General features: G+C 40.5%; 1 protein-coding gene across 3 annotated transcripts in view; it reads right to left on the reverse strand.

Annotated features, from left to right (window-relative positions):
* The window catches only part of LOC122229659 (schwannomin-interacting protein 1), a 122,190-nt gene that overhangs the window by 42,491 nt on the left and 51,847 nt on the right, over positions 1 to 27,852 (reverse strand). Inside the window, exon 1 of one of the 3 annotated variants that reach the window (XM_042955009.1) lies at positions 10,225 to 10,601. The exons of the other annotated variants lie outside the window; for them this stretch is intronic. Within the exon in view, the coding sequence (XP_042810943.1) occupies positions 10,225 to 10,254 (30 nt within the window). The 5' untranslated portion in view covers positions 10,255 to 10,601. Of the gene's footprint in view, positions 1 to 10,224; positions 10,602 to 27,852 lie in introns of those variants that run through there. 3 annotated transcript variants of the gene reach the window in all.

Raw genomic sequence — 27,852 nt, forward strand, 5'->3', positions numbered from 1 at the left:
CCTGTCTTACTCTCTTCCAGACCCCAGGACCCTCACTCTGGACAAGGGTCCTACTATGTGCATACAAGAAACTCAGAACACCTTCCAGGCCTGGGAGGCAATGCTGGCCACCAAGTGCAGCCCCACTGTGGGTGTTCCCAACATTGCAGATTTCTCCAAACCTATGGCTCTGGGTAAAAATGCTCTACTTTCAAAGACCCTGGGTAGATTAAATCCTGCCAAAGGAGATTAGTTAAAGTGAAGGAAGCATGCATGCATCTTATTGTATGACAGATATTAACACAGTAACAATAGCTGTCCTTTGTGGAGGGGTTGCTATGTGCCAGGCACTTTACACGTGTCTCTTACATATGTCTTTAATCCTCACAGTAAACCTTTGGAGTAGATATTATTATCAACTGCGTTTTATACCTGAGTGAGGTCAGGTATCTTGTCCAAGGCGTGACAGCTTGCCAATGGCCCAGGCCACAATTGAAACCTGGGCCCTCCGCTTCTAAATGGGTGTGCTATACCACCTTCTACTGGCTGCCTCAGTAAGAAACAACTGCACACAAGAAAATAGTCAGGCGCAGCTTTTAAAAATTAGGGTTTAATACAGAGGATTCTGGTTACACTCACAATATCACGTACTGAAACGTTTTCTAAATCGCATATCTGAACACCCCACATGGTGTTCCCCTGATAATGAGACTTTCAAGAAATAAAATAAAAGCTCCCTCACTGATGGTCATGCCCTAACATGCTGTATGGTGACTTTTCCTTTCTAGTTTACCATGGTGTTTTTAGCGCTACCGTGACTTCTTTCCAACAGCTGTTACGGTTTCAAGCCTTTTTCTAAGGGGGCGGGGATTTCTGTTTATTCATCTTGTTTTCCCCACAGCATCTAGACAACCCCTTACATATGTTAAGTGGACAGTGAAAGGCTGTTGAATAAATACATGAAGAGAGGAGAAATGTATGTATTACTTAAAATGTTTCCTCTAGGGGCACCTGGGTGGCTCAGTCGGTTAAGCGTTCATGAGTTGGAGCCCCGTGTTGGGCTCTGTGCTGACAGCTGGACAGCAATCTGGAGCCTGCTTCAGATTCTGTGCCTCCTTCTTTCTCTCAGCCCCTCTCCTGCTCACATTCTGTTTCTCTCTCTCTCAAGAATAAACATTAAAAAAAAAAAATTTTTTTTTAAATGTTTCCTCTAAATGCCCCACAGTAGGAAACATTAACAGTTCCTATTAGTGCTTTTCAACTGAAATCTTCTGTGGAAATCACACATGTTCAAAAGATAAAAGTAGGTCTTGTTGGATTGAAAGACCGGGACTACCACAAATTTCAGGAATTTCAATCTCTTGCCTAGGTTAGTTAGCATCCCAGTCCACTTAGCTGAGTTAACAGGGGGAGCCTGCCTGGGTGGCTCAGTTGGTTAAGCATCTGACTCTTGATTCTAGCTCAGGTCATGATCTCATGGTTTTGAGACTGAGCCCCGCATCTGGCTCTGCCCTGGGTGTGGAGCCTGCTTAAGATTGTCTCTCTCCATCTCCCTTCGCCCCTCCCATGCACACGCCACCCCCATCAAAAAAAAAAAAAAGTTAACATGGATGAAATTATAAAAACCTAGAGGGCACCTGGGTAGCTCAGTTGGTTTAGCATATGACTTCAGCTCAGGTCATGACCTTATGATTTGTGAGTTCAAGCCCCACATCGTGCTCAATGCTTGTCAGTGTAGAGCCTGCTTTAGATGCTCTGTCCTCTTCTCTCTCTGCCCGACCCCTGCTCTCTCTCTCTCAAAAATAAATCAACATTTAAAACATTAAAATTTACAAGACTGAGCAAAATACATAAAACTATAAGCCTAATTACTAATATCTTTTTATTTTAATTTTAACCGGTGGGTTTATACATTTAGTTAAAATGACTAAACTCTCACCATTAACTATCTATATTCAAATTAATATATATACACTAATATTCTGACCACATAGATACATATACATGTATACATACATACTGTTACCATACCATCTTTTGGAGAAGGCCACCTCAAAATCCAAGATGGAAATTTCCCAGCCAAACAACAGTAACAAGTATGAAAGACCACTCCCTTTCCCTAACCCCTATACCTCTTCTTGTCATAAGTAGTTCTCTAATAAGCACTACATAGAGAAAAGTGATAGAACACCTCCCCTGAAACATGGATGCAAGAGCTTGGCGGGCCCCACTTGTGAATTTACTTTGCACCCCCTCCTCAAGGAGTGCTCACCACATAGGTTCACAACTTAGACCCTTTCCAGAAGAAGCTGTACCACCACTATCTGAATGGCTTGGGTCATCTTGAATATAAGGTATTTTCCTACCATGGGGTCTGATCTTTGGTGTTTTTGAGAGTTTTGCTACTCAACGTGTGTCCTTCTGACTACAGCATTTGCATCACCTGGGAGCTGACTGGAAATGCAAGCTCTCAGATCCCACCCCAGACTTACTGAAATCAGAAATTTCATTTTTAAGAGTCTAGGAATTTTGAATGCACCTTCAATTTCAGAAGTCCAGCTTCAGACCTTGAAAACAATTCTTTATAAGCTATTATCTATTTCAGACCATATTGCCAGACATGGTGGCAAGACCCTGACTTTAGATGCTTGGGATCAAACTGTAATTAATTTTACTTCCAAGAGGTCCAAATGAGTAGAGGAAAGGAAAAACCAAAACAAAAGACCACCTTGGAAGATTTGAGCTGAGTATAATGTTTGGTGGTTCATAGTAGCTATGCAAACAAAGGGATAATAGCCCCCAGCATCCTTCCTACAGATAATTTCCTCTGGTTCTTTCCTCTAATGCTGACCTCTCTAAAATGAACTGTGCTGACATAACATAGGCCCAGATGCTACTAATATTTTCCTTTAAAAAGTGTACACACAGCTACTTATAATCCCTGAGCTTGAAAGGGTCTCTTCTCACCCAATGCCCTGAAATTCAAGGACTAGAACTTGAAGTTTCCTGTCAAGCCACATCTGAACTGGTCACGTGAGCTAATGCTTTTAAATGATCATTATCGGCCAGTGGTGGAAATGATCGATTCTGAAAACACTGACCACATTACTGGGAAATCACTCACGTGCTGTCAAAAGATTTTCCTATTCATAGATGGAAACTCTAGTTCATCCTGATTAACCCTTCAGCAGCCCACTGCATTCTCTTCCACCTTAAAATCCAAACTCCATGTGCTATACAAACTGATGCCTAATTTATAATCTCTTTGCAAATTAACTATTATTTTCTTCTGTGCAAAGTTCATCTAAATTTGCTTTGCTTTCCATTAAGGTATTCTGATAGCTAGATAAGCTATAAAAATATGCAGGCAATTTTTAAATGGACTTTTTAGTGCGGGTTAAAAAAATTAAAATGACAGCATTGGGAGTGGGGTGGAGGAGGTGAATGTGTTGGCAGAGTGTCAGGCGTTTACCCATATCTGAAAGACTGAGGGCCACAGACATAAATCTCCCTGCTCAACTGAAAACCTGAGCACAAGAAACTCAACTGCACTCACTTTGATGGCCACTGCACGTTTCCAAGGAGGACCAGGACAATGCCTTCTTTTCTCTGTGTTCTTAGCATTTTTACCCCATTAATGGCTCTCTCTTAGGTTAACTGTCACAGGCCACTCTAATGTTTCCCTCTGAATTCAAATAGTTGTGTCGAAGTACTTACTATTTCAGGAAGTTTGATAGTTTCTGATGCTTCTATATACTGCACGGGGAATAGTAAGTATATCAGGACTTCAAATTTTCCCTTGGGATGGAGGATATAACTAAATAATAGGATATGGCTCTATTAGTGTTGAACTTCTGCATGTGAAATTGTGATTAGTCACCCAAGATTATGTGTATTTGTGTGTGTGAGAGAATGTAGGGTCTCTACTCTCCAAAAATCATCCATGCACTGATATTTACCATAGAGATGTTCCCATTTCCTTCCCATCCTTCATTGCATCCCCTTTCCAGGAGAAAATACTAGATGTCCATCTTGAAATGTGTTGCATATTTATTTCTTAAAATTACTTGGTGTCTGAATCATGGTATTTGAAGCCCCAAGTGCTACTTTAAATAGGAATGATGTATTGTACTAAATTTCTATTTCAGATCAGGCCATAATGAAACTCTGTTGAAATGACTTTTTTTTTTTTTTTTCTGTTTGGGCACTTATCACTGTGCTCCTTTTGTGGTAAAACATATGAATTAGATTTTCAGATATCTTGGCTAAAAACAAGTACAGATAGATTTATATCCAGAATTATTTTCTTAATTAAATTAAGGGGATATATATGTGATCCCATTCTCAGAAAAACACAACTATACATCAACCAGGCAAAATAATGCAGATGAAGTATTCTTCAACGCTATTAATTATGGGAAAATCTTTTTCCAATTAAAAAAAACTATAAGCTTAAAAATTGTTTCACTGCACTTATTTTTAAAAGCCTGTATTAAATAATGCACTAAAATGCTTTGAAATTCCCCTTTCCATTAGGTCAATATATTTTTCTTCCTGGCTGGGGATGAAACCAGGCTTAAACTGGGTGGAATCTTAAATGAACTCAAATTTGATATCTTGTTTTCTCATTCACAGGAAGAAGGGATTGGGAAATGAGCCCTCACTTGGCCTGATGTCAACAGGGATAGAATATATTTCCTTTCCTTTGTTAACTATTAAATAACCCACTAGAATCTTGGCATGTTTACTACTTTCTCCAGCAAGAATTTAAAAAATATCTTGATGTACTACTTAAATTGATATACTCCCTAATTTTATCATTTGGAATCAATACAGGGCATCTTTTATCTTATGTGCTGGGTATGACACTTCAATTGGACTGAAATGTTTTGTCCAAGAAAAATTTCGTGTTTCAGGAGGCAGTAAAACTACTCCTCTCTACGGTAAAAAGATTCACTGCAAAATTTGATATATTAAGAAAGGGGGCTTGGGGGATAAGTACTTGCCTCAACTGACCACACGTTATTTTGAAAAAGTGCTTGGGGAAAGACCATGAAGTAGTTCACCTTGGGAAGATTTTGGGGGTGAAAGAGAAATAGGTAGATAGGTATCTTCTTAATGCACCGTCTCTGGGGAGGCTGGGATGTCTGTCTCATTTATTTTATTCTTTGCGCTACACCCCCCTTTTTTGGCACGTGGGATGTTTGACATGCTGGCAACTGTTCAAGAGGTTCACAAGCCAGAGACTAGGGATGCTGCGGTCAGCTTCGCCAACTCCCTGTTGCAATGCACAGATCTGAGCTTCTCTCTGGTATTAGCATGGGTAGTTCTCGTCCTGGGGACTCAGTACAGCACCGAATGTGGAGAATGTTAATTCAATCCAACAAACATTTATTGAACACGTATGCCACGTGTACAGTAGGGAATTAAAACAAGGTCCCGGGGCACCTGGGTGGCTCAGTTGGTTAAGCGGCCGACTCTTGATTTGGCTCAGGTCATGATCCCACGGTTCACAAGTTCAAGCCCCATGCTGGGCTCTGTGCTGACAGCTTGAGATTCTCCCTCTCTCTCTGCCCCTCCCCTGCTGGTACTCTCTCTGCCTCCCTCAAAAATAAATAAATAAACTTAAAACAAATTTAAAAATGAAATAAGGTCCTTGTTTTCAAGAAGCCTGTTGCCTAATGGGGGAGACAGACTTGTATATCACTAGCTGTAAATGGGTTCTGTTAGAAGAAAAAACAAAGTGCCCTGAGAAGGAGACACTGTCAGTGGGGGAAGAGAGGGCGAAGCTTCCCAAAGGAGGTGGCATGTGAGCCTTGAAAGTTGCGTCAACCTGCAGAGGTAGAAGCAGGTGGTATGTGGGTGGGAGACATTCTGGGCTGAGGTACCGCAGCAAAGCACGAGTACTAATGGCAATATGGGGGCACGAGTATAGCGTTTAGAGGGAGGAGTGTTTCTGCCAGGGGTTCAGATCACAGTGAGGTCTTGAGTGCCATGCAAAGGGGTCTGGAATTATCCTAAGGAAAACGAGGGAACATTAAAGATTTCTATTGTGCTTCCTCAAGACCAGGTGTGTGTTTGAAGAAGAGTCTCTTTATGTACCCGAGGGAGGAAAGAGATGAGAGTCATTCACACGCCATTTTCCTTTCTTTCTTTCAAGACTCCATTCCCACAGTAGCTAAGAATGTGAGGGCGTGATCTATATCTGAGGTCGTAGGGAATTTAAGCAATGGGAAGAAAGGGATAAAAGCATGTCATTGTTTTTATATCCACACTAATTCCAAAAACCAACTGCAGGGAAAGAGAAGAAAATATTTAGGAGCTTTTAAGCAAAATGGACCCTTTGACCTAAACTTGTGCTTTCAAGTTAACAAAATTTCAAAGCTTCCTCTCAGAGACCATTTAGAAAAATCTGGCCTCTTGAAGGCTGCCAGGCCTGAAGCTGTGGGCAAGGTTCTTTCCTGAAGAGATTGGCTTCCTCCCAAAACTGGAAAATGGAGGTCGATAGCTCTATCTTTTAACACGGCTCTATCTTTTAACACGGCTACAACTGAAAATGACAACACATGCCTCAGTAACCTCTTGGCGAATGTAAATCCTGTGAGGGGGAAGTACACGGAGATGATGACAATGTGAGAACCTTTAAAAACGAAACAACCATAAAAAATTCTGCCTGAGAATTGCTCTCTGAGCATCTGTCCTTGGGTTAACTTGTTCAAAGCACAGTGTGTCCAAACACTTCAGAGGTTTTCAAGCTCTTGGTAGCAGTGAAACTCTTTTTCAAAATAATCCTCTATTTGAAAAAGCAATCAATCACTTCTACATCCATACATTGGCAACAAATAATTGGGAAATGAAGTGATACATGGTTTTCCTTGGCTGCTTTACAATTGTCACTGGGCCCCTGGTGTGCGTCAGAAGAAGGTTGCTCTTAATTCATGGTAACTGACTTATTTATGCAGAAAGGTGGCCTCTGACAGGAACCTGCCAGCTCCCATACCAGGATAATAACTAGGGAAAAATCCCATTTCATAGATGAGAAAACTAACAAGAAACAAAAGGATTATCTGACCCACAGACAATGAAAACAGTGCAGGTTAATGGTGTGTGGGGGGTGGGGCGAGGGAAGGATGGATAGGGTAAGACAGAAAGTCATCCCAGTGGCTACCAAAATATAAGAAACCACGATGCCACAGTATGTTTACATGTCTTTTTTCTTAGTCAATTTTATACAGAGTAAGCATATCCATCCATATTACTTGAGGGTTTGTTCTAAGCACTGGGAAAGCAGATGGATATAAATATAAAAATCCCTGCCCTCATGGAGCTTACATAAAGTGAGGGAGACAGAAAATAGAGAACCATACAAAATATGAACTCTGATAGATGGTGATGAATGCCAAGTAAAAAAGTAAATTCGGGAAGTGTAATAGAAACACTGGGATAGAACTGGGGAGTTGGAAATTGACACAGGAAGTCCAGAGAAGGCCTTCCCAAGAAGGTGACGTTTGAGCAAAGACCTGAAGAAAGTGAGAAAGCAGTTACTGACACAGGATGCCAAGGTGAACTGGAATTTCAGATACACAGAGAACGATTTTTTAGTATAAGCATGTTCCAAACACTGCAGATCATTTGCTGAATCTGGCAACCCTACCTGGGGGAAGCACAACCAGCAGAAGGGACAGCAAGTACAAGGCAAGGCTGGCATAGTGGGAGGGGAGTGAAAGGAAGGGACAATGTGGAGAGTCCAAGAGGAATCAGAGGCAAATTGATGCAAGGCCCTGAGGGCCAAAGACCTGGGAGGATGTGGGGTTTACTGTGAGGAGGAGAATCTGAGATGACTGACATGCTTTGATTTAGGTTTTCATAGATCATTCTGGATACTGTGTTGAAAATAAGACTACTGTGGGGTGTGGACAAGGGTAAGAGCAGTTAGGAGGCCATTATGCTCTGAGGATGATGATAATAATAATAATAATAATAATAATAATATACACCTAGACATATGCATCCAAAATGTGGATGTAATTTTGGGGGAATGGCCCCTGAAGTTCCCCATTCATGGACTCTCCATTGAGAAACTCTGGTATACATTTGTGGGAAGAAAGGAATCAGTCCTACAAATAACTTAGACCTTACTCAGTAAAAATGCTACCCTAAGGAACTTGCTTTAGTCGCTGCATTTTTATCCTTAAAAACAAATAAAGAATCTACTCCTGAAATCGTTATAGCACTATATGCTAACCAACTTGGATGTAAATTAGAAACTAAAAAAATAAATTAAAAAAATAAAAACAAACAAATAAATAAGCTTTCATCCAAAAAGGGGCAGGTTTCTGAAAAACATCCTACTGTCGGTATTATCAGTGACTATGACAATCAAGCTAAGGACTTAGAGAACCTGTCTTTTCTGAATCCAATCACATGTGGTGCCAGGTGGGTTCTAAAACTAAGATTTCCAAGTGGATTGAGACTTGGCTTCACGGTTAATGTTTTCATTTTTACTGACTTACGCATAAAGGGAGGGTGTTTCAAAAGAACATATACATGAAGGTGGTTCTACTCCAAAACCCCATGAAGATGCAGAATATACTATTATTGTCTGACTAATACACTTACTTTTATTATGAAAATAAGCAATAAATACTTCAAAACTATTAAACACACAATGACAGTGTTACATGTCATAGTTCAAGTAAAATAAAATCAATTTGTCTTCTTTCAGGAGCAGTTGGCTAACAAAATCCTTTCTCTTCAGGTGAAACTGCTGATAGTTGACCAATTTTTGACCTATAAAACCAGGGGTTTCACGATCAACTGAATGAAAAGGTATAGGGAATAATCTTATAGTAGCTTGCCTTTCAAAAATTAAATTATATAGCTTCTCTGAAAAGAGAGAAGAAAAATGATTTTAATTATGATAGTAATTTAGTCACCTGGAGCCATGCCATAAGTAGGTTAGGCTCTCCATGGATGTTTGACATTCTCCATTCCCAAACTCGGTATTGTGTCTAAGTGAAGTTTTGGCTGTTTCCTCAGCATCTTCCCTTGCTCCTGGGAAGAATTCCTGTTAAGCGCATATCTCGGTATTTAGGGTCTGTGACTTAAATGTACTATGAAATGAAAATACAATAAAACAAGCCCATAATTACACAATTCTAATTATTAAGCAGAGAAAAAGGTGTATGAATATATTGTATAGGCACACTTAGCTGAGAAACCACCGGCTTGAGGCTTGTGAAATGTACGAGTCTGCCTGCATACATTTACCTGTGGGAAATCTGACCTAATGAGAAACACCTGCTTGTCTCAGGTAACCTACCTCACACAAGGAAGAGGCATTGTTAAGTTAAAGAATTGGTCTCTTAGAGCTTCTGAACTCGGTCAGTTGGGTAATACCCCAACATTAACTATCCTGGACTTGGATTAGCCATGCCTGCTGCTGCAAAGAGCAATCACTCTGAGAACATTCTCGTTGTCTGCTTACAAGGAAGACACTTTCAATGCTGCCTCGACAGGCCAAGTTGCAGGGAAGGAGTTATTAACACTCTAGAACTGGTCTTCTGAAATTGTCTAAGTGTTTAATTCAAAACTTCACGTAGCAAGTTAGCACAAAGGTGAATATGTAATCCTGAAAAATTTTCTCTGTGGAGTTTTTTATGCATGTCGGCACCTTAATTCTTATTTACTAGCCATTTAAAATAACATGCATGTAAAAATAAGTTTGGAAAGACATAACAAGTGCAACTTTAAACATCAAGTGCATGCTGGCTGATTTTTGAAAATTTCTCAGATCATCAATTACTACTTCGTATTTATATAATTTCCTTAAAGACAATCCTAAAAACTGGATGCAAAGCAATTCACATCCTATGCAATGAGCAAAAACCGTATTTTGCAATGTTACCCTAGTGAACTGTGACCAGCTTTTCTCTCTGTGAAGCCCCTTAAATTCAATTACAGTTTATAGCAGTTCCTCTCTTTGCACATACATAGAGAATGTGCAAAGCACAGATCACCTCAGTGGATTTCACAATGTGCTTTAAAGGCCAAGGAAGCACTGTTTTCTGCCCCATTACTCCCCAGAAAACCTAATTACAATTCAGATACTGTATGCGATGAAGGCCAGGAGTGGGGAATGGCAAAATCCCTTGAAAATCCGGAAAGAGGCAACCTGCTGCTTTGGAAGAGGAAGGCCTCCTCTCCCAAAGGATTCCGGCCTCGCAATCAGGCTTTAAATCTTACCTGATACGAACAGTTCTCCTGATGTACCATCTCAGTGCATCCTAGGGCACAGACCCCAAAGCAGGACTGCTCAGCGAGGCTGCCGAGGCAAAGCGCGGAGCATCCACTGGCGGAGAGAACGCCCTGGGAAGGCAGGGGCTCCCCGCAGATTAAAATGGATGCTGTTTCGCTGATCAACCTGCGCAGTGGCACTGCCTGTGCCGGGAAGCGCGCAGCGAGCCGAGCCGCTCTCCTCGGAAACCAGCAGTCAGGCTCACAAACATGGAGCTAGGACTGGGCTGGGGGAGGGGGCGCGCTCATCGCTGGCACAATCAGCCAATTATATTATAGGCACAAAGAAAAGGATCAGTCTGGGGCTGGTGTGACCTTCTGGTGCTTTATGAAGGCAGTTAACTGATGTGGAAACATTCTAGTCCTCATTAAAGGGAAAAAGGCCAGCGAGGGAGAGGGAGAGAGACAGACACAAATCAATGTTGCAGTTGAACATTTCTAACCTCCGGCATCATCCTTCCAGCCCTCGGATGCTGCTTGCGTGGTGCTATGAAAAAGAGGCCTTAAGGATTATTTCGGAACTTTTAACATGCAAAGGGGAAAACAATCCATTCTGCATATTGACACTGAAGGGATGTTTTCTGTGTTGAGTTTTTGAAAGTGTTTGTCAACTTTAGAACTAAAAGGAGGGTCTTCACTCATTTAAAAAATGGCATTTTGTAATTCTGTTGATTCCCCACTTCTTACTGGCTCTTAGCTGCTTTTTAAGTCAAACAGAAATCGAATGAAATATTTATTTCTAAAAAAAATTTTTAGGGAGAGGGCTGATTCAAGTATCAAAGTCACTATAATTCATTCATTTTGTGAAAATGAAACTAAACTATATAACCCAATGCCGTGACTTGAATATATAGATATCCCCAATATGATCCTAGAAACAGGCCATTCTACCTAAGAGGCCGTAATGGAAAGAATTCTGGACTTGCAGATAGTACTCAGAGGAAATACATGTTTCTGGGGAAAAAAAGGGAAACAATTTCTGAAGTACTCAGGGTCATCCTGGGATTTTAGGATATGTAAAAAGAAACAACCAGGCCTGTAAATTCTTGAAGCTAATTTAATTACAGAAAATTAAGAAAGTAAACAATAAAATAAAATTTCCTTATCTATATTATTCAGCTGCCATATGCAATCTGTTTTGTTATTTCTTAATGACATGGCCCCGACCACATAAATGGTACTCTATAAAACCTTCACTGAATTTAAACCAGCAAATTAAAAAAAAAATTCAATAGGGTTATTATTCGTAAGCAATTTTTACCTATCTATCTACCTCCTCAAAAACTCTTACTATTAACCATGCAGTTTTCATTATGTTACTGACAGAGAAAAACAAGTACTTTTTGCCTGAGGAATGAAATCAACATGTTTGACAAGTTTTCACCTCAATCCCTGTCTTAAGGAAGGGTAGGAATGTGTGTTAGGAATATATAGTGATATATTTATAATTTTGTAACAGCGCCTCTGTTGTTTGGAAAGAGAAAAAAACGTTTTTTAAAATAAATATTCTTAATTTTTGCTACTTGAGATTCACATAGGAGAAAAGTTTGCTACCTGAGTTCAACTCCAGTGAAACACTCACATGCACGGCTTCAGCATCCTACTTAGGGGAATGAGAAGGCAGCAGGGAAGGCCCAAGTGATGATCTCACAGGTTTGCATTTCAGCACAGGGCTCAGTGGGTTCCAATGAACCCAGTACTCTGGATACTCTGGTACTCTGGAGAGGTACCCTGCAGAAGGTCACAGCCCTTCTCTGTAGAATATGGGAGAAAGACAGGCCATGTGACATGGGCAGGACTCTTTAGACCTGTTCATTGGCAGGTGGCACAACGAAAGGTTGATGAACGAAGCAGAAGCCTGAGCTAGATCATGAGTCTTCTTAAACGTAGGATGAAGAAAAGAGAATAGAAACTTTTCAGGGAAAGGAAACAATATTCAGTACATCCTCATCCCAAACTCTGTCATTCTACTGAGCCAGGACAGAGACAGAGATGTCTGTGAGGAGCACCTTGCTATATAATTACCTAGATGAAGGTTCTGGAAGCCTATGTATGTGCAAGGAAAAGTAGGCCAAAGTGAAAAGTTCCTTTTGCAAGGTAGCAAATAAGATGAAATGGAAATCCTATACCTAATATAGAAGGCATACCCCAACTTTCCAAGACAGAAGAGCTTTAACTTCAAAGGCCGTTAACACTTTACTGAAGTTATTACACGGACAATCTATGACCTAAAGACTCGGGAACATGCTTTCAAGCTGTACAAGGCCCAAAAAGCCACTTCCTGGACTCTGTTCTCTTCTGAAAACTAAAGGCTCTGGGATAGATTACATAAGCTCCTGAAGACATTTATCATGTGTTGTTTAAAAAAAAAAAAAAAAAAAAGCCTAAACATGATCCCACTCTTCACAGTTGCTGTTCCATAAATAGTGGAAGTGACTCAGAGGTGGCTCTGGGGAGAACAAATTTCTGACAATTGTATCTCAAATCCTGTCAAAAAAACCCTCTCAAGTGGTATAAACAAGATTAAAAAAAAAAGTAATATATCAAGGCAGCTTCCCTTTATAGTCATTCATTGGAGAGGACTCTGTGTTACAATTTAAATTATGATTTGCTAGTACAAAAAACTTTAAACAGAAACCAGCTGTTCCAAGAACATTTAAGCTAGAATAACTTACCAAACTACAGTAACATTTGTTATTTTTGGATCAAAAAATATTTGTGAACTGTTTAAGTATGGTCTATGTAGCATAGAGATTCTTTTTTCTTCTTAGGTCTTTACAACTTTCCTTCCCATAAAAAGTATTGGTTTTCAGATTTGGACAGGACCTCATGAGATACACTGTTATTTTCCAGATATGGAAACTGAGGCCTAAGAAAGTTGTGACATGCCCAAAAATATAAATCCTCCTCCTCAAACAACAACAAGCCATCCAAGAAAAACAAACCTCCAGATTTTCTAGGGTCATATCTTGTGAATGTGTTCTTATTAAACAATGCTAAATGAAGGCCCACGAGATTTGGAGAAATAAACCCCTTTGGGCCAATGTAGGTTGGCCTTGAAATCAAAATCTATCATAATGGGGAATGCCTGGGTGGTTCAGTTGGTGAAGTAACCGACTCTTGATTTTGGCCCAGGTTGTAATCTCAGTTCATGAGTTCGAGCCCCAGTAGGGCTCCATGCTGACAGTGTGAAGCATGCTTAGGATTTTCTCTCTCTGCCTCTCCCCTGCTTGCATTATCTCTCTTTCTCTCTCTCTCTGAAAATGAATAAATAAACTTAAAAAAATCTATCATAAGGTAAAAGGTTATAGTATGGCTCTACCTAAATTTGAATCAAAGGTATGTTTAAAAGGAGGAAAAATTAGAGTATTTCTTGACTGGGCTACTTTTCTGCCATTGAGCAAATTGTGGTGTCTGTAAATCCAGAAAAGTATTTTTTCAATTTGGCAGTTACTAGCAACAGAATCAAAGAGATTTTTTGGGTAGTAAATGTATGATAAAAAGTCACATCTACAGATCATGGGAGCATACAGTTTCAAAAGCGAATTTCTGGGGTCAGGGACTGACTTGGAGGGGGGTATCAGGAATTTTCTGGCACAAGCTGGGTGATTTGATAAGGTCTTGGCTTACACAGGTGTGTACATTTGCCAAAACTCAGTGAATAATATATTTAAAATTTGTGCATTTCATTCCATGTGAAATTTATCTCAAAAGAACTTTAAAAATATGCTTAACAAATATTGAACTGTAGTTAATGATATGCAGGCTAAGTTTTTAGAGGGAGGCTTAGTGAAACTTTGAAATGCATCAAATAAATGAGAGGAATTGATGGCTAGGTAGAGGGATAGTTTGATGGAAAGCTGTGACAAAGCAAGTTTAGTAAAACATTAGCTGTAGAATCTGGAAGGTGCATAAGCGGGTATTCACGTAAGAACTATCCAGTTGGAAAATGTTCATAATGAAATTTTAGGAAAAAAAAATGAAGTTATGGAGGGTGGGGAAGATGAGCAAGGAAATCATCGTCTTAAGCACTGTCTTAAACTTTCAAGCTTTTCCTTAGGAATTTTGGGAAAGCAGGTAGACATTTTATAAAGCTTTCAGTTGCAATGGAAGGGGCGATGGAAGCAAAGGAATTATGAGGCAAATCAATTCTGTCCACATCAGGGAGAACTGATGTTCTCCTGATGCTCTCCTGATCTTCTGTGTTCACCCAAAAAACACAATCGGCAACACCTGCGACAATGAACCTTAGAAAATGGCTTCATAGTTTACGAAGTACTTTCTCCAATATCTCCCTTGATTCTTACAACCTTGCAGTTGAAACAGATGGCTATTCTGTGCCGTGTAAAGACATGTTTCTGTCCTCAAGGAGATTGGTATGAGAAATAAGGCAGCATAGAGATGGCTGCATATAACAACTGATGATTTAAGTACCTTCAAAGAGATTTTGTGTTTGCTCACTGGGAATTCAGAGACGAAGAGAACTCTTAGCTAGGGTAAACCAGGAGACTGCAATAATCTTGTTGGTTTTGTTGTTCACTTCTTGAATACCTATCTTTTCTATTTCTAGACTAATGCAAGTTTACTTAGAACTTGGATTTTGGTTGGTTTATTCAGTGCTAATATCCCCAGCATCTGAAATAATACCTGGCATATAACAAGCTCTCATTTAATTCATTTATTCATTCATTTAAATATTTTTAAATGAATATATAAATGATCATGACCTTCAGAAAGTCACCTCATTTTATCTTAGAATTCAGTTTCCTCATCTATCAACGGAGGATGTTGATTCCTTGATTATTGGGTTGCTGACAGGATGAAATGAGAATAACATGTAAAATAGCTCTTAGGTACTGAGGAGAGGAGCAGAAATGGATTTTCCCCCCTCTTAATTAAAGGCAATACAACAGCTCAAGAAAAAAAAAAGACGCCTAAAGGATAGAGGTCATAGTGGGAATGGAAAAGAAGAGACAAAGGGATGCTTGCATGAGACACTGTGAAAAATGAACCAATGCGTCCAGCCACTGATCTGACGTGGAAGTGAACAAGACAAGGAGTCATGAGGCTTTGAGACCAACGACTGGCTGGAGTAAAATTGGTGCTGTGCAAAGAAACAGGGAGGTCAGAAGGAGGAACAGATTCTGGGGGATTGGGCTGCAGTAATGAGTTCTTTTATTTTTCACCATGAAGTTCTGAGCTGAAGGTGCAGGAGGCAACTGGGGCTCAAGAGAGAAGTCAGGCAAACAGAATTTGGGATGTGTTTGCAGGGAGAGGATAGTTGAAGCTGCAGAAAATTAGATGAAGGGGGAGACTGTGGAGAAAGAACTAGTAAGAAACAAAGATGTCCCTGTGGTAAACACAATAATGACCTCCCAAAATATTTATGTCCTAATCTCCACCTGGGAAAGGGGAATTAAGGCTGGTAATCAGCTAACCTTGAGATGGGAGATTATCCTGGTTATCTAGATGAGCTCAGTGTCACCACAAGGGTCCTTAAGGTAAAAGGAGGAGGCAGAAGAAGAAGGAACAGAGATGACAGTATGAGAAAGGCTCAGCCAGTGTTGTTGGCTTTGAGGACAGAGGAAGAGCTCACAAGTCAATGAGTGTGGGAGGCCTCTAGAAGAGGAAAAGGCAACGAAACAGATTCTCCCCTAGAGCCTCCAGAAGGAGGAGCATAGCCCTGCTGACACGTTGGTTTTAGTCCAGTGAGACCACTTACGAACTTCTGACCTCCAGAGCTATAGGATAATTATTTGTATTGATGAAGTTGGGATAAATTTTTATAGCAGCAATAGAAAACTAATACAATAATCTTGGGTCAAAGCCCACATTTAGAGGGCAAGAGGAAGGGAAGGGAGTGTGGTTGACAGGGTGAGAGGAAAATGAAATCCAATGTAGTGAGGGGTCACCAGGGGATTTGCTGGCAGAGCTAAATTGCTTCAAGTACTTTTTTGAGGGAAGTGGAAAAGACTAGTAGGGTGGAAGGTAAATACCACCAAAAGCCATTAGTTCTGACTATTAGGAAGTCATCAGTTACTCTTGAGAGAATAATCTCAGTAGTAGTGTGTTGGGATAAAAGCCAGGTTATCAGTGGTTAAGAAGTTGAGGGACTGAGTAGAAAGCCGTTTGTAAGGAAGTTTGTTGGTGAATTACAGCATTAGGGCAGTAGCTTGAGTGTATAGTGGAACAGGGAGGTTGTGGTTGTGGCTGATTTTTAAGACAGGGGAGACCTGAACATCTATGTGTTCAGCAGGGAAGGAGCTAGAGGGAAGGGAGAAATTGACAAATCATCCAAAGGGCCAGGTCCTGGAGTTGGACCAGGAGCACGTGATGGTTCTTCATTCAGCTGTGGACCTGAAGGTATGATGAGCAAACTTATGAAGCAGTGTTGAGTAAGGAGATGGAGAAAGATGCAGGAGCACAGGTTGGGGGGGGGGGGGGGTGTGTGTGGTTATCTTGGGATCCTTAAAGGAGCAGCAGGTGGTTAAGACCTGAAAGGCAGGGAAGGCCAGAGTGGGATCAGAGAGTCTGGACCAATATGGTGGACAGCTTTTCCAAGAGATTTTGTAGAGGGTTTTGCTGTATCACTTGAGAATATTCAGTTAATGTTATAGAAGAACAAGAAAAACAAATGGGATGAATGAAACTTGTAAGAGGTGTTAAGGATAATGAGTATGTAGTAGTTTGTCAGACATATGTGAAATGTGCAAGATGTTTAGATTTAGACAATGAGTAAGCAAGCAGACAGGCAGAATTCATCATATGTGTTAAGTGTCAGTGAGTAAGAAAGTATATGTAGACTGGATGTGTCAGACATGGATCAAACACGTGTGCAGGTCATAGAAAGGAATAGAAAGACTAAAGAAGCACCTAATATTCACAACACACTAAATAACCCGAGGCATTCAATATTCATTAGATTTACGCTGACTGTGCACTGGTGACTCCCATTCTGGCCCTATGTACCCTCTGCCTAAGAAATGCAAATATAATCCATAGCAGCTCATCAGAAGAGGGGGCAAGCTACAGAGGAAGCCAGAGGGACTTGCCCCTGTGTCTCTGATAAAGCAAGTTGCATGTTATTGGCAGATACCTCGGTCTAATTGGGCCTCCTTTCTCAAATCTCAACTCAGTTTCCTAACCTTATCATCAGCAGGGAAGGTGGCCATGGCAGAAAGCCTGGACACACAAATACTGTATAACCTAAGATTCAGGTAGTTCGGTCCTACACTATATTGTATGTATGTCAGCGCGGCCCCTTTTCCTTGCTTTCTGATATGCATTTTAAACTGATTCAATGAACTATGATTTGAGCATGTTAATTTGGTCTGTGACTTCTGGGATAGAGCATCTGTAATGGACTTGAAAGGCCCCTGTTGCAGCAAGGTCATTTTTCATATATAGAGAGAACGCTTGGTATCAGGATATTCCCACATGCCCTGGGGCCCAGAAATGAGAAGTAAGAGAAGGATAAAAATGAGATGGGTTATAATTTTTTTATCCTTAAACCATAAATAAGAAACTTATCTAAGAGTCTTACAAACCACTGTAAACTAATATACTCAGAAGTTTTGACTATTCTGACCCTGGATACCTTTATTTCAGGTATTAAAAAATACTTTGCTGAGCAAATTATTAATGTGAATCAAAGATTGTCACTTTTTCTTTTCTTCTTGAAGTATTAGAATCTGTTTTTAAAATGAAAACTGCTATGCAAGATAATAGAAGTGTTTTTAATCAACATAAAACTTCTAGTTCAAATTTATATTTACTTATCATATCCTTCATTGAGAACATGAGGCTTTGTTGTACATAGACATTTGAAAATAGAATTTATAGAAGTCATTTACAGTCTTATTCCAACTGTATTTTTACATTTATTTATTTTGTTGGATTGCACCACATCAAGAGAATCTGGTTTCACATAGATAAGTAGTTGGAAATGGCAGCAGTCCTTTTTAATAGCTTATGTTGCAATCTCTGATATTCTTCATTAAATATACCTAAATGCTTGAAAGCAAAATAACAAGAAATTTATTTCCAGATTGACCTACTAACAATATATAGCAATTGCTCACATTTCTCATAAGAGATAGACACGAAAAGGCAGAGTGTGCAAACTTCTCAGAGGTCATCTCTCTAGAACCAGACCTGCTCACCTGATGTATCTGCCATTCACCTGGCGCTGCATAATCTACCTATTAGGCTTGATGAGGGTATGTGCCCAACAGATATGCCTGACCCTAACCTGGCAGTGAACCGTGCTGGGCCCCTTAGGCATCTTAGATGATTTTTCCTTCTTGGAGATGCACAGGCATGACTCTTCAGTAAGACCAGTACAGAGGTACCACCCACATGGTCAATGACACATTTACAAGTACAGTTTCAAGGACTGTAAAAGACTATTTAACCCGGCAGGATAAATGAATATGCTAATGTAAAAAAAAAGGGGTAGGGAGAAATACTTTGCATAGATATGAGGGAAGGAATCACTACATTTGGGCTAAAAGGTTATATTCTTCTTACTGTCACTTTACAGGACCACTTTTCTCTAAAAGCCCAAGGTCTCATAGACAATCTCATTTGTATCTATATTCGGAATTATTTTCACATCTCGGAACTTTCTCATTACCAATTTGATTTGGGGGGGGGGCTGCTGGGAATGAGGTGTTTAGAAGCTCATAGAACAGGTGCAAGTGAACCTCTAAAAATATCTCCTGCAACTCTGGGTTTCTATGACACAGTTTGAAACCTGATGCGTCAGGCAGTGCTATAGCAGGCAGCCTCCCTCTCCTTCTAGAATAATGCGATGGTTTATATTTCAATAGAATCTGCCAAAGTGCTTGTTTATTGGACACAGTCCTAGTCCTCTCCCCATAGTATTTTCTGGCCAATGCTGACTGAAATTCGCACACTGTAGAAAAATAGTAACTGACTCAGATAAATTTGGGTGAAGTCTACATGGTTTCATCCCAAATTTATGTCAGTTTTTAAGGGTCATTTCTTTTCGTCTCCATTTCCCAGCCTTTGGAGTCACAGAGAGCAGTGGCAGAAAAGTGAAAGGTGGTATAAACCTTCCAGGGCTAACACAAGACTTTCAAATAAAAACAAGTTGGTATGTCAAGAGGACCCAAGCCAGAGCTAGCACAGTGTGTGTGTGTGTGTGTGTGTGTGTGTGTGTGTGTGTAGGGGAGGCAGGGGCACCATCTTCCTTCATCCCTCCAGGTTTTTCAGTTGCCCAGTCAGCCTTCCCTACTGATATGAGTGCATGTAGCTACAGGAGTACATGGAATCCCCGATGACAGAAAAGGCTGTTCATTTCTCCAAGGTGGTGATGGTTGATTTAAAATCAGGTTAACAAAGTATTAGGGAAGGGGACTGACCCTCATCTTGAAGAAAGGTGACCTCTAGTGGACAACCGTGTTTTTTAACCAATTCCAACTGAGAATGACATTAGAAAACAAAAATAATGTCAAAAGTATGCTTCACTGTTGTATTGATCTTTCAATGATATATTTAATATCAACTATAAACATAAGTGCATAAGTCTTCAGTTACATTAATGAAAGGGTTTCAAGTTACACAAAGCTACTACATCCAAAGTTACAATCTAAGCTGTCTTTAATGGTTCTGGAATTGACAGAGCCTTAGACCAGGAGTCACAGACCTAGGTTCTGGGCTCAATTCTCTTGGGCAACAGCTTCATATCTAAGAGCCTCCATTTCCTTTTTTTTTTTTTTTTAATTTTTGTAAATGTTTTTATTTATTTTTGAGACAGAGACAGACAACGCATGAGCAGGGGAGGAGCAGAGAGAGAGGGAGACACAGAATCTGAAGCACAGAATCTGAAGCTGTCAGCACAGAGCCCGACGCGGGGTTCGAACCCACGGACTGTGAGATCATGACCTGAGCCGAAGTCGGACGCCCAACCGACTGAGCCACCCAGGCGCCTCTAGGAGCCTCCATTTTCTAACCTATATAATGTTTGCACTAAAAAACTGTCATCTCCCTGCACCCACTAACCCCACTACTACTTTTAGGCTGTCAAACGGCGGTCTTTTCAAATTAAGCTTATTTTGTATACTGAGGTTTACAAATGAGCAACAACAATGAAATTAATGTCACAGTACATATGAGCATTAAGCAAGTCAGCAAAATCAATTAGATTTCAATTCAAGGTCTTCCTTATATAAATGTAATGAAGATAAAGGCACTGATTTTTTTTTCCTTTTTTACACTGTGAAAAACAATTTTCAAAAGCTACGCACACTAGATCATTAGTTTGTGATGAAATTTTAGTTTATTATGAAAATTAGTTACTATTTTCAAAAGATTTATTTCACAGAATAAAACAAGGCAATGATAAAAAAAAGAAACATAATTTATGTAGTATATCTCTTCTGGAAACTGTTTATCAACTGACGTATTTTCCTAGTTTGTCACTGAACACAGGAAAGAGGCATAATTTATGATTAAACTCTATTAACATAATCTCTAAGGAACTATTAAAATTCTTTAGTGGTCCTTAAATCTTATTGTTTTTTTCCCCCTCAATACAAGAGTAATGTTGAAATGCTTATTAGTTATAACGGGATTTAGTACTTAAGAGCTTCCTCAGGTATATTCTCTAACCAGCTTTTCTGGGGCCAGTTAAGTAACAGTCTGGAATTTACAATCTTTCTTATCAATCTTACTTCTCAAAAGAGGTGTTCAAATGATTTTTACTTGCTAATGGGTAGGAAAGCAAACATTGGTCTAAAAGGTTTACTGAAGTGTAATAAAAATGCAAGAATGTCATTTAATGATTTCATACACTTACTTAAAGCTATTCAATTAAGAAAATTCCTCATCTTTTAGAAATAAATTCTGAATATAAAGGTACTGGTTAGGAAATCACGCTACTCCGAACAATGGACAGCCAGGGGACTCATGCTCAGAGAAGAGGTTTAAAATCCATCATGGATTGTTCATAAACAGGAAAGTTAATCTGCATGTTAACCCCAACTCTTCTAAAACTCCCTCACTTAAACCAGTTTTCCTTTGTGAACAGCAAAGATAGTCTCTTTCAGAAACAAAGGCTAGGCCAACAAAATGTTCACTTATTGTAAGTGCGTAGCTTTTTCATTATTTATTGAGAAAGCCAAGACAGGAATTAGCAGTGCTTTTGAGGTTCAGTGCCTACAGAATCCCTATCTACCTCACTCTAATACCTCTCCCCTCCCTTCGTCTGAGACAGTAGAGTTGGCTTGTTTTCATTCTTAACATTCAAGCAGAGCAAAAAGAGAAGGAAAAAAAAAAAAAAAAACTAGAAAAATAAACACAATCCATTATGCCCAGATACCAATGCTTCCTCTCTTCCCCTCTTCCTCTCATGGCCTTGGACTTCCAGCAGAACTATGAGGAATAGCAGCCAGCTAAAAAGGCTGCTTTGCACATCTGCTTTGCAGACAGCAGTGGAAAACTTACACTGATGGTTTAAGCTACTTGTGTTTTGTTTTGAGGTTTTTAAAATCAAATTCACTTTCCAAAGGACAGAAGTGATCTCTTCAACGGAGCTGTCAGTATAACAGGTGATTGGACCTCTCACCCTAATTTTAAATGGCATAAATTTATAAAACATTGTTTTAAAAAAAATTAAGCCTCATTTACTCATCCAGTTGCCCTATTTGATTGTCTTGATAGCTGCGTGCTTTTTTATTTAGTTCCCAAATTGTTATAAAAACTTGCAGCCTTACCCTCTGTGAATGAAAAATATTTCTAAAAACACAGATTATGTCACATCTTGGTTTAAAACTCTGGGTAGGTTTCCCTTCACATTAGGATGACACATTTGGGATGAAATAATTCCCCAACACTGCTGCTCTAGGTCCTGACCTACGCTCCAGACTTCCTTTGCATCACTCACAATCTCGCTCACTTAGCTCTAGGCATACTGGCTGCCATTTAGTTTTCTCGAAAAGCCAAGCTCATCCCTGACTCAGGGCCTTCACATGAGTTATTTCTCAACTTGACCAAAATACTTCCCTCTTTGCCCTAATAACTTCTCTTGCTTCAAGTTGGAGGCCTTCCCCAAGCTCCCAGTCTAAGTAAGGTCCTACCTCAAATTTAGTTAGCACACTATGTTTTCTTTCTTAGCACTTATCGCAATTTGTAACCATTAGTTAATTGGTGGGATTTGTAATGTTGATTTGCTCCCCTAGACTGTATGTTCGTGAGAAAGTAGGGGCCATATCAAGTCTACCATTATGTATCTAGCATACAGCACACTGCCAGACATATATAGTAGGTGTTCAACAAATATTTGAATGAATGCATGAAATTCTTGAAGTTCTCTCCCATCAGAGCCTTGGATCCAGGGCAGGAGTGTGCCTGCAACCAGCTGGTATTAGCTCAAGTCACTATTGTCGTAAAGCTGGGCAAGTGCCCGATTCTTCATCTCGAGGCAGTGGGTGAAGCCTCACCTGGATAGCTAAGTGGCTGACTGCCAGTCTGTGAGCTAAACATGGTAAGGCCTTTTGGCTACATTTCCCTCCTTGCTGTGAGTTATAGCTTTGGCAGGCTCAACAGGGCCCCCTCACCTTGCTGATGTGTCTCAGGGGCAGGACTGACTGTGCCAGCTGAACCCGAGGGCAGATCATCATTTACAGCTCCCCATGTAAGGTTAACACTTACTAAGCTGAATCCACTAGACTACTGACCCCAACTTAATTCAAAATTAGTCAGAAAAAAAAAAAGAAAAAACCAGCCTGATGTATCTTTCCCCTTTCCAACCGGCTACCTTATGTAATGAATTCTTGGTTCCATAGGATAGCTTGGCAAAATACCAAATAATTTGATGTTGTCAACTTGTACACCCCAAAGAAGGACATTGATAAGAGCAAAAAGTCAGAATTCTTACACATAAAAACCTTGGATTGCAAGTAACTTGTTCTGCGAGTGTTCCACAAGACCTGGGCAAACATTTCTAATAAATTTTAACTTGATAAGCAAGTGATGCCTTGCAATACGAGTAGTGCATGATGCCGAATGTCACATGATCACAACTGAGCCAATGGTTCTTGAAATTCACTTTGATATACAAGTGCTTTGGATTACAAGCATGTTTCTGGAATGAATTATGCTGGCAAGCCAAGGTTTTACTGTACTTAAGGAATGCTAGTGTTCCAACTAGTTTTCTCATCAAAAGACCAGGATGCAAAGTGACCCGTAGGAAGGTAAACTGAGTTTGTGAAAGACTGATAATTTTAAATTCATCCACTGTGATTTAGGCCAGATGAAAAAAAGGCACACACAAAAAATTATTTTAGCATGTTTACTTTCTTAGAAGACAACAAACAAAGATGACCGCTAAAAATCAAGCCATAACCTATAATTTAGGCTGCGGCTTTCCAGAAAGTGTTCTACTATTTGAAGAAGAAATGCTGGATGTGGCTCGAGTCTCTCTAATCCAAATGCTCCCTCTCTGTAGAAAATACTTACGATTCTGTATTACAGCATCATCACCGACTGCAATTTCCACATTAAAAGAACCACGAAAGTGTCAGCACTCCAGGTACCTGCTTGCCCTGTGTTGGTGACAAATTAATCTTGAATCTGTGTCAAGAGTGCATTGAGTACCGGTCTGGCACTGCTGAATCTAGAGAGCCTATGTGGACTCTTCATTTAACACCAGTTACCATAATCCAGGTTTGACGGCTGAATCTGTGTAAGGATTTGCCTTCCCCAGATGGTGAGTGGAATGAGGCAAGTCTGCTGTCTACCCCCAGATAAATGATTATTCAGTCTGGTATGCACCCTTGTCCTGGCCTGCCCTGCGTGTGTCACCTCTATTTTTACTCAAGGCTACTGCTCTCGAATGTACACACCAGAGGAAGTGGAGGTCTCCTGTAAAGACAAGGAGAGAGCTCCTACATGCAGACATGAAATACTCTCACGTAAGGATTCAATGTTATCCTGACTGTGAGCAATAATAAATCAGTCATGCTCACTTGGAGTTAGGAGTAACTTTCAGATTTTCAACTTATTAATACACGGAGGTAATAATAAATGAAGAATCCTTCTGAAAGTGATGCTTGTTTCTCATGTTGAAAAAAAAGATTAAAAGTTGGGAGTTCATAGGTTTTAGATGGACTCAATTACTTCCTTATTTACAAATGATATGGTTAAGTTGTTTTCCATTATTTTCAAAAATCCCCTTCAATACCAAAATGTTGACATGTGGATGGGATAATAATTCAAATGACCTGACCCTGCCATGGTCAAGTTTTATCTGTTATTTGTTTTTAGGGGGTTGGAATAAGCACAGGGCCAGCTACATGCTTTGCAGGACCGTGTGCAAAATGAAAATGGGAACCTTTTGTTCAACTATTAAGACTTTCAGGACAGCGATAACAGAGCATGAAGCCAAGAGCCTTGTGTGATTTCAGAGGTTAAATGCCCATGACACTGGTCCTGGGTGGCACATGGGGGAAGAGAAGGGAAGCAGACATACGGTCATTTCGTTTGAGAATTATGTGGGTTCTCGAGTTTTGGAAGAAAAAAGAATCTTTGACTTTTGGCATGCGAATGCCAATGGGAAGACATAAGTTCCTTCAGTATGAGAGGAGATGAAATTTAAGAGGCTGTTGAGGAGGAGAGGAGAAAAATGACCTTTATGAATCACCTAACATATGCCAGCTGCTGGTTCCGAGCTGGCCTCAACACTGTCACTAATCCCTCTTGCTCTAGCACTCTTGGTTATGCCCCCTCGACTCCCAGGTCACTGTTTATCTACCTAAGTGCCTTCCTATACAGCTTTGTACAACTTCCTCAGACCGCTGCCCCCAGTCCTCCACAGCCCTTCCAGGGGGCCCTCTTCTTGGAACATTCCCTTCATTGTCTTGCTCTAACAGGAGCCTGAAAGCACTGTCTCCCCTACAGCTCTTTCTACACCACTTTCAAGTGGTAGCTGTTTTCTCTCTTGCCTTTCTCTAGCTAGGGCCCTGGGGGATGAGTAGGTGTCTTTGCTCCTCTCTTGCTTCCAGACAATTGTTGCTCCTCCCTAACACCCTGCTCTGACTCTTCTACCAACAGACTCCTGATACCACCTCTAATTAGCCCTCTTAGTTGTAGTTATCTCCCAGCTTACCTGCCTCATGCCTTGAAGAGTCAGTCTCTGATGTGAGTTCTAATTCTTGGGAATTTCCATGTCGGCTAGATAGCCCTCCAATATCTTGGCCTGTAAGTTCCTTGACTTCCTTCCTCTTCGATTCTATCTCAGTTACATCCACTCCCATGGTCCTATCCTCACCATGCCATTACCAACAACATCATGACCTCCAAAATTTCAATTTCAATCCTCTTATTCTTCAACAATCTTGTTTTCTCATTCTGGCTAACTCTAATATTCTAATTCCAATAATTCTTCAGCTGCACTAGACCCTGCACCCCATACATAGACTGTCCATCTTCCTCCCATCCCTCAGTCCCATTATGTCCTCCCTTCTCTCTCTACACATCTTAGATTCCATGGCCCATTGTTATAACCACCAACTTCAGACTCAAGTTAAATCCCAACTGTGGTTAAATTTAGTTCTTTGCTACTCTGTGCCTATTTCCAGGCTGACATATGTGGCTGGAGAAAAATATACAACCATACTCACTTTAAATTCACGACTGCTTATCCCAAGTGTGCCCTTTGTGCTGCCTGGTCTCCTCTATATTTCCCGAGTCCATTCCCTCCCACACTCTTTTTTTTTTAACGTTTATTTATTTTTTGAGACAGAGAGAGACAGAGCATGAATGGGGGAGGGTCAGAGAGAGGGAGACACAGAATCTGAAACAGGCTCCAGGCTCTGAGCTGTCAGCACAGAGCCCGAAGTGGGGCTCGAACTCACAGACCGCGAGATCATGACCTGAGCCGCTTAACCGACTGAGCAACCCAGGCGCCCCATCCCTCCCACACTCTTGTAGACAACCACAACACTTCCTGAGAGAGTTGTCCAGACTTACTGTCTACAATTTCTCTCTGCCCTTTATTCTCTTTTGAACACTCTCCAGTTGGTTTTGTTCTCCCATGCCACTGAAATGGCTACACCTTCCTAAATCCCAAGATTTCCCAGTCTTCCTCAAACTAGATCCATGAGCACTATTCAACTATTCTACAATCAGTTTCTGAGGCAACTGTGAAGGAAGGAACAGTTTCTTCCTGTGTTAAAACCTGTCCTCTGCTGATTTCCCCTCTCTCCCCCACTTCTAGCTACTAGCGCTGTGCTGTCCAATATGGTAGCCACTAGTTACATGTGGGTTCTTAAATTTAAATTTCAGAATAGTAAAAATTCAGTTACTTAGTTGGCACTAGTCCTATTTTGAGTGCTCAGTAGTCACCTGTGTCTAGTGGCTATCGTATTAGACGGAGGAGAGAACATTCCCATCACAGAATGTTCTGTTGCACAGTGCTACACTAGAATACACAAGGCTCAGTCCTTGGGCTTGTTCTCTATCTGGAACTCACTTCCTTGGAAATGCCATCCAGATTCTTGGCTGGTGACTTCAACCCTTATACCTCTAGCCTGGACCAATCCCTAAACTCAGATTCCTGTATCTCACTGCAAACTCACCATTTCTACTTGCATGTTTAATAGATGTACGTCTTAAATTTATAAGGCCTAAAACAAACTTCCATTTCCCCAACACCTGACTCCTGCAAACTCTTTACTCACAGTCTTCCCCATTTCAGTAAATGACAGCTCCATGCTTTATGTCAATCAGGCCTAAAATCTGGGGTCATCCTTGACTCTTCCCTGCGTCTCACACCCTGCAGCCCACCAGCAAATCTTCTTTGGCTGAACCTTCAAATATATCCAGAATCTGCCCACTACTCATCACCTCCACTGCCACCATTCTGAACAACCATCATCTCTCACTTGGATTACTACAAAGGTCTTCTACCCAGATTTTCTGCTTCTGTCCTTCCAACCTCTCTTAACTTGGTAAATACTCAATACAATATCCAGGATACTTCTAAAACATAATCTGATTATATCATTTCTCAGGTTTGCTTAAAACCTTCTCATAGTCCTCATTTCATTCCCAGTAGAAGCCAAAGCCCTGCTAAGAGCTTGCAGAGATTTCTATCATCTGCCTCCTGGCACCCACAGGACCTGTTCATCCCTTCATTTGGTCCCTGCCATAAAGCCCTTTCATTAGCCCTTGATCAGGCCCAGCACCTTCTTGCCTCAGGGCCTTTGCACTTTCTGCTTCTGCTTGGAACTCTCTTGCCCTGGATAGCCTGTGTCTTGCCCTGGATAGCCTGTGACTTGCTACCATATGTTCTCCAGATCGCTACTCAAATGTTGCCTTGGCTTTGAGGTCTTCCTTGACCATCCTGTTTAACGTTATACTTCTTACTTGATGCCTCTCCCTGCCTCCACACTTTGGGGTTTTGTGTGACAGCACATGCCTCTGCTTTGTCTTTAGCACATACCACATTTAAAATACTACATATGTTCTTGTTTGTTTATTGTTTAACTCCCAGTATCGTGTCAGCTCTATACTAGCGGGACTTTGTTTTATTTATAGCTGTCCCCAGCATTT

The sequence above is a fragment of the Panthera leo genome, chromosome C2, assembly GCF_018350215.1.
Source record: "Panthera leo isolate Ple1 chromosome C2, P.leo_Ple1_pat1.1, whole genome shotgun sequence".
Lineage (NCBI taxonomy): Eukaryota > Metazoa > Chordata > Mammalia > Carnivora > Felidae > Panthera > Panthera leo.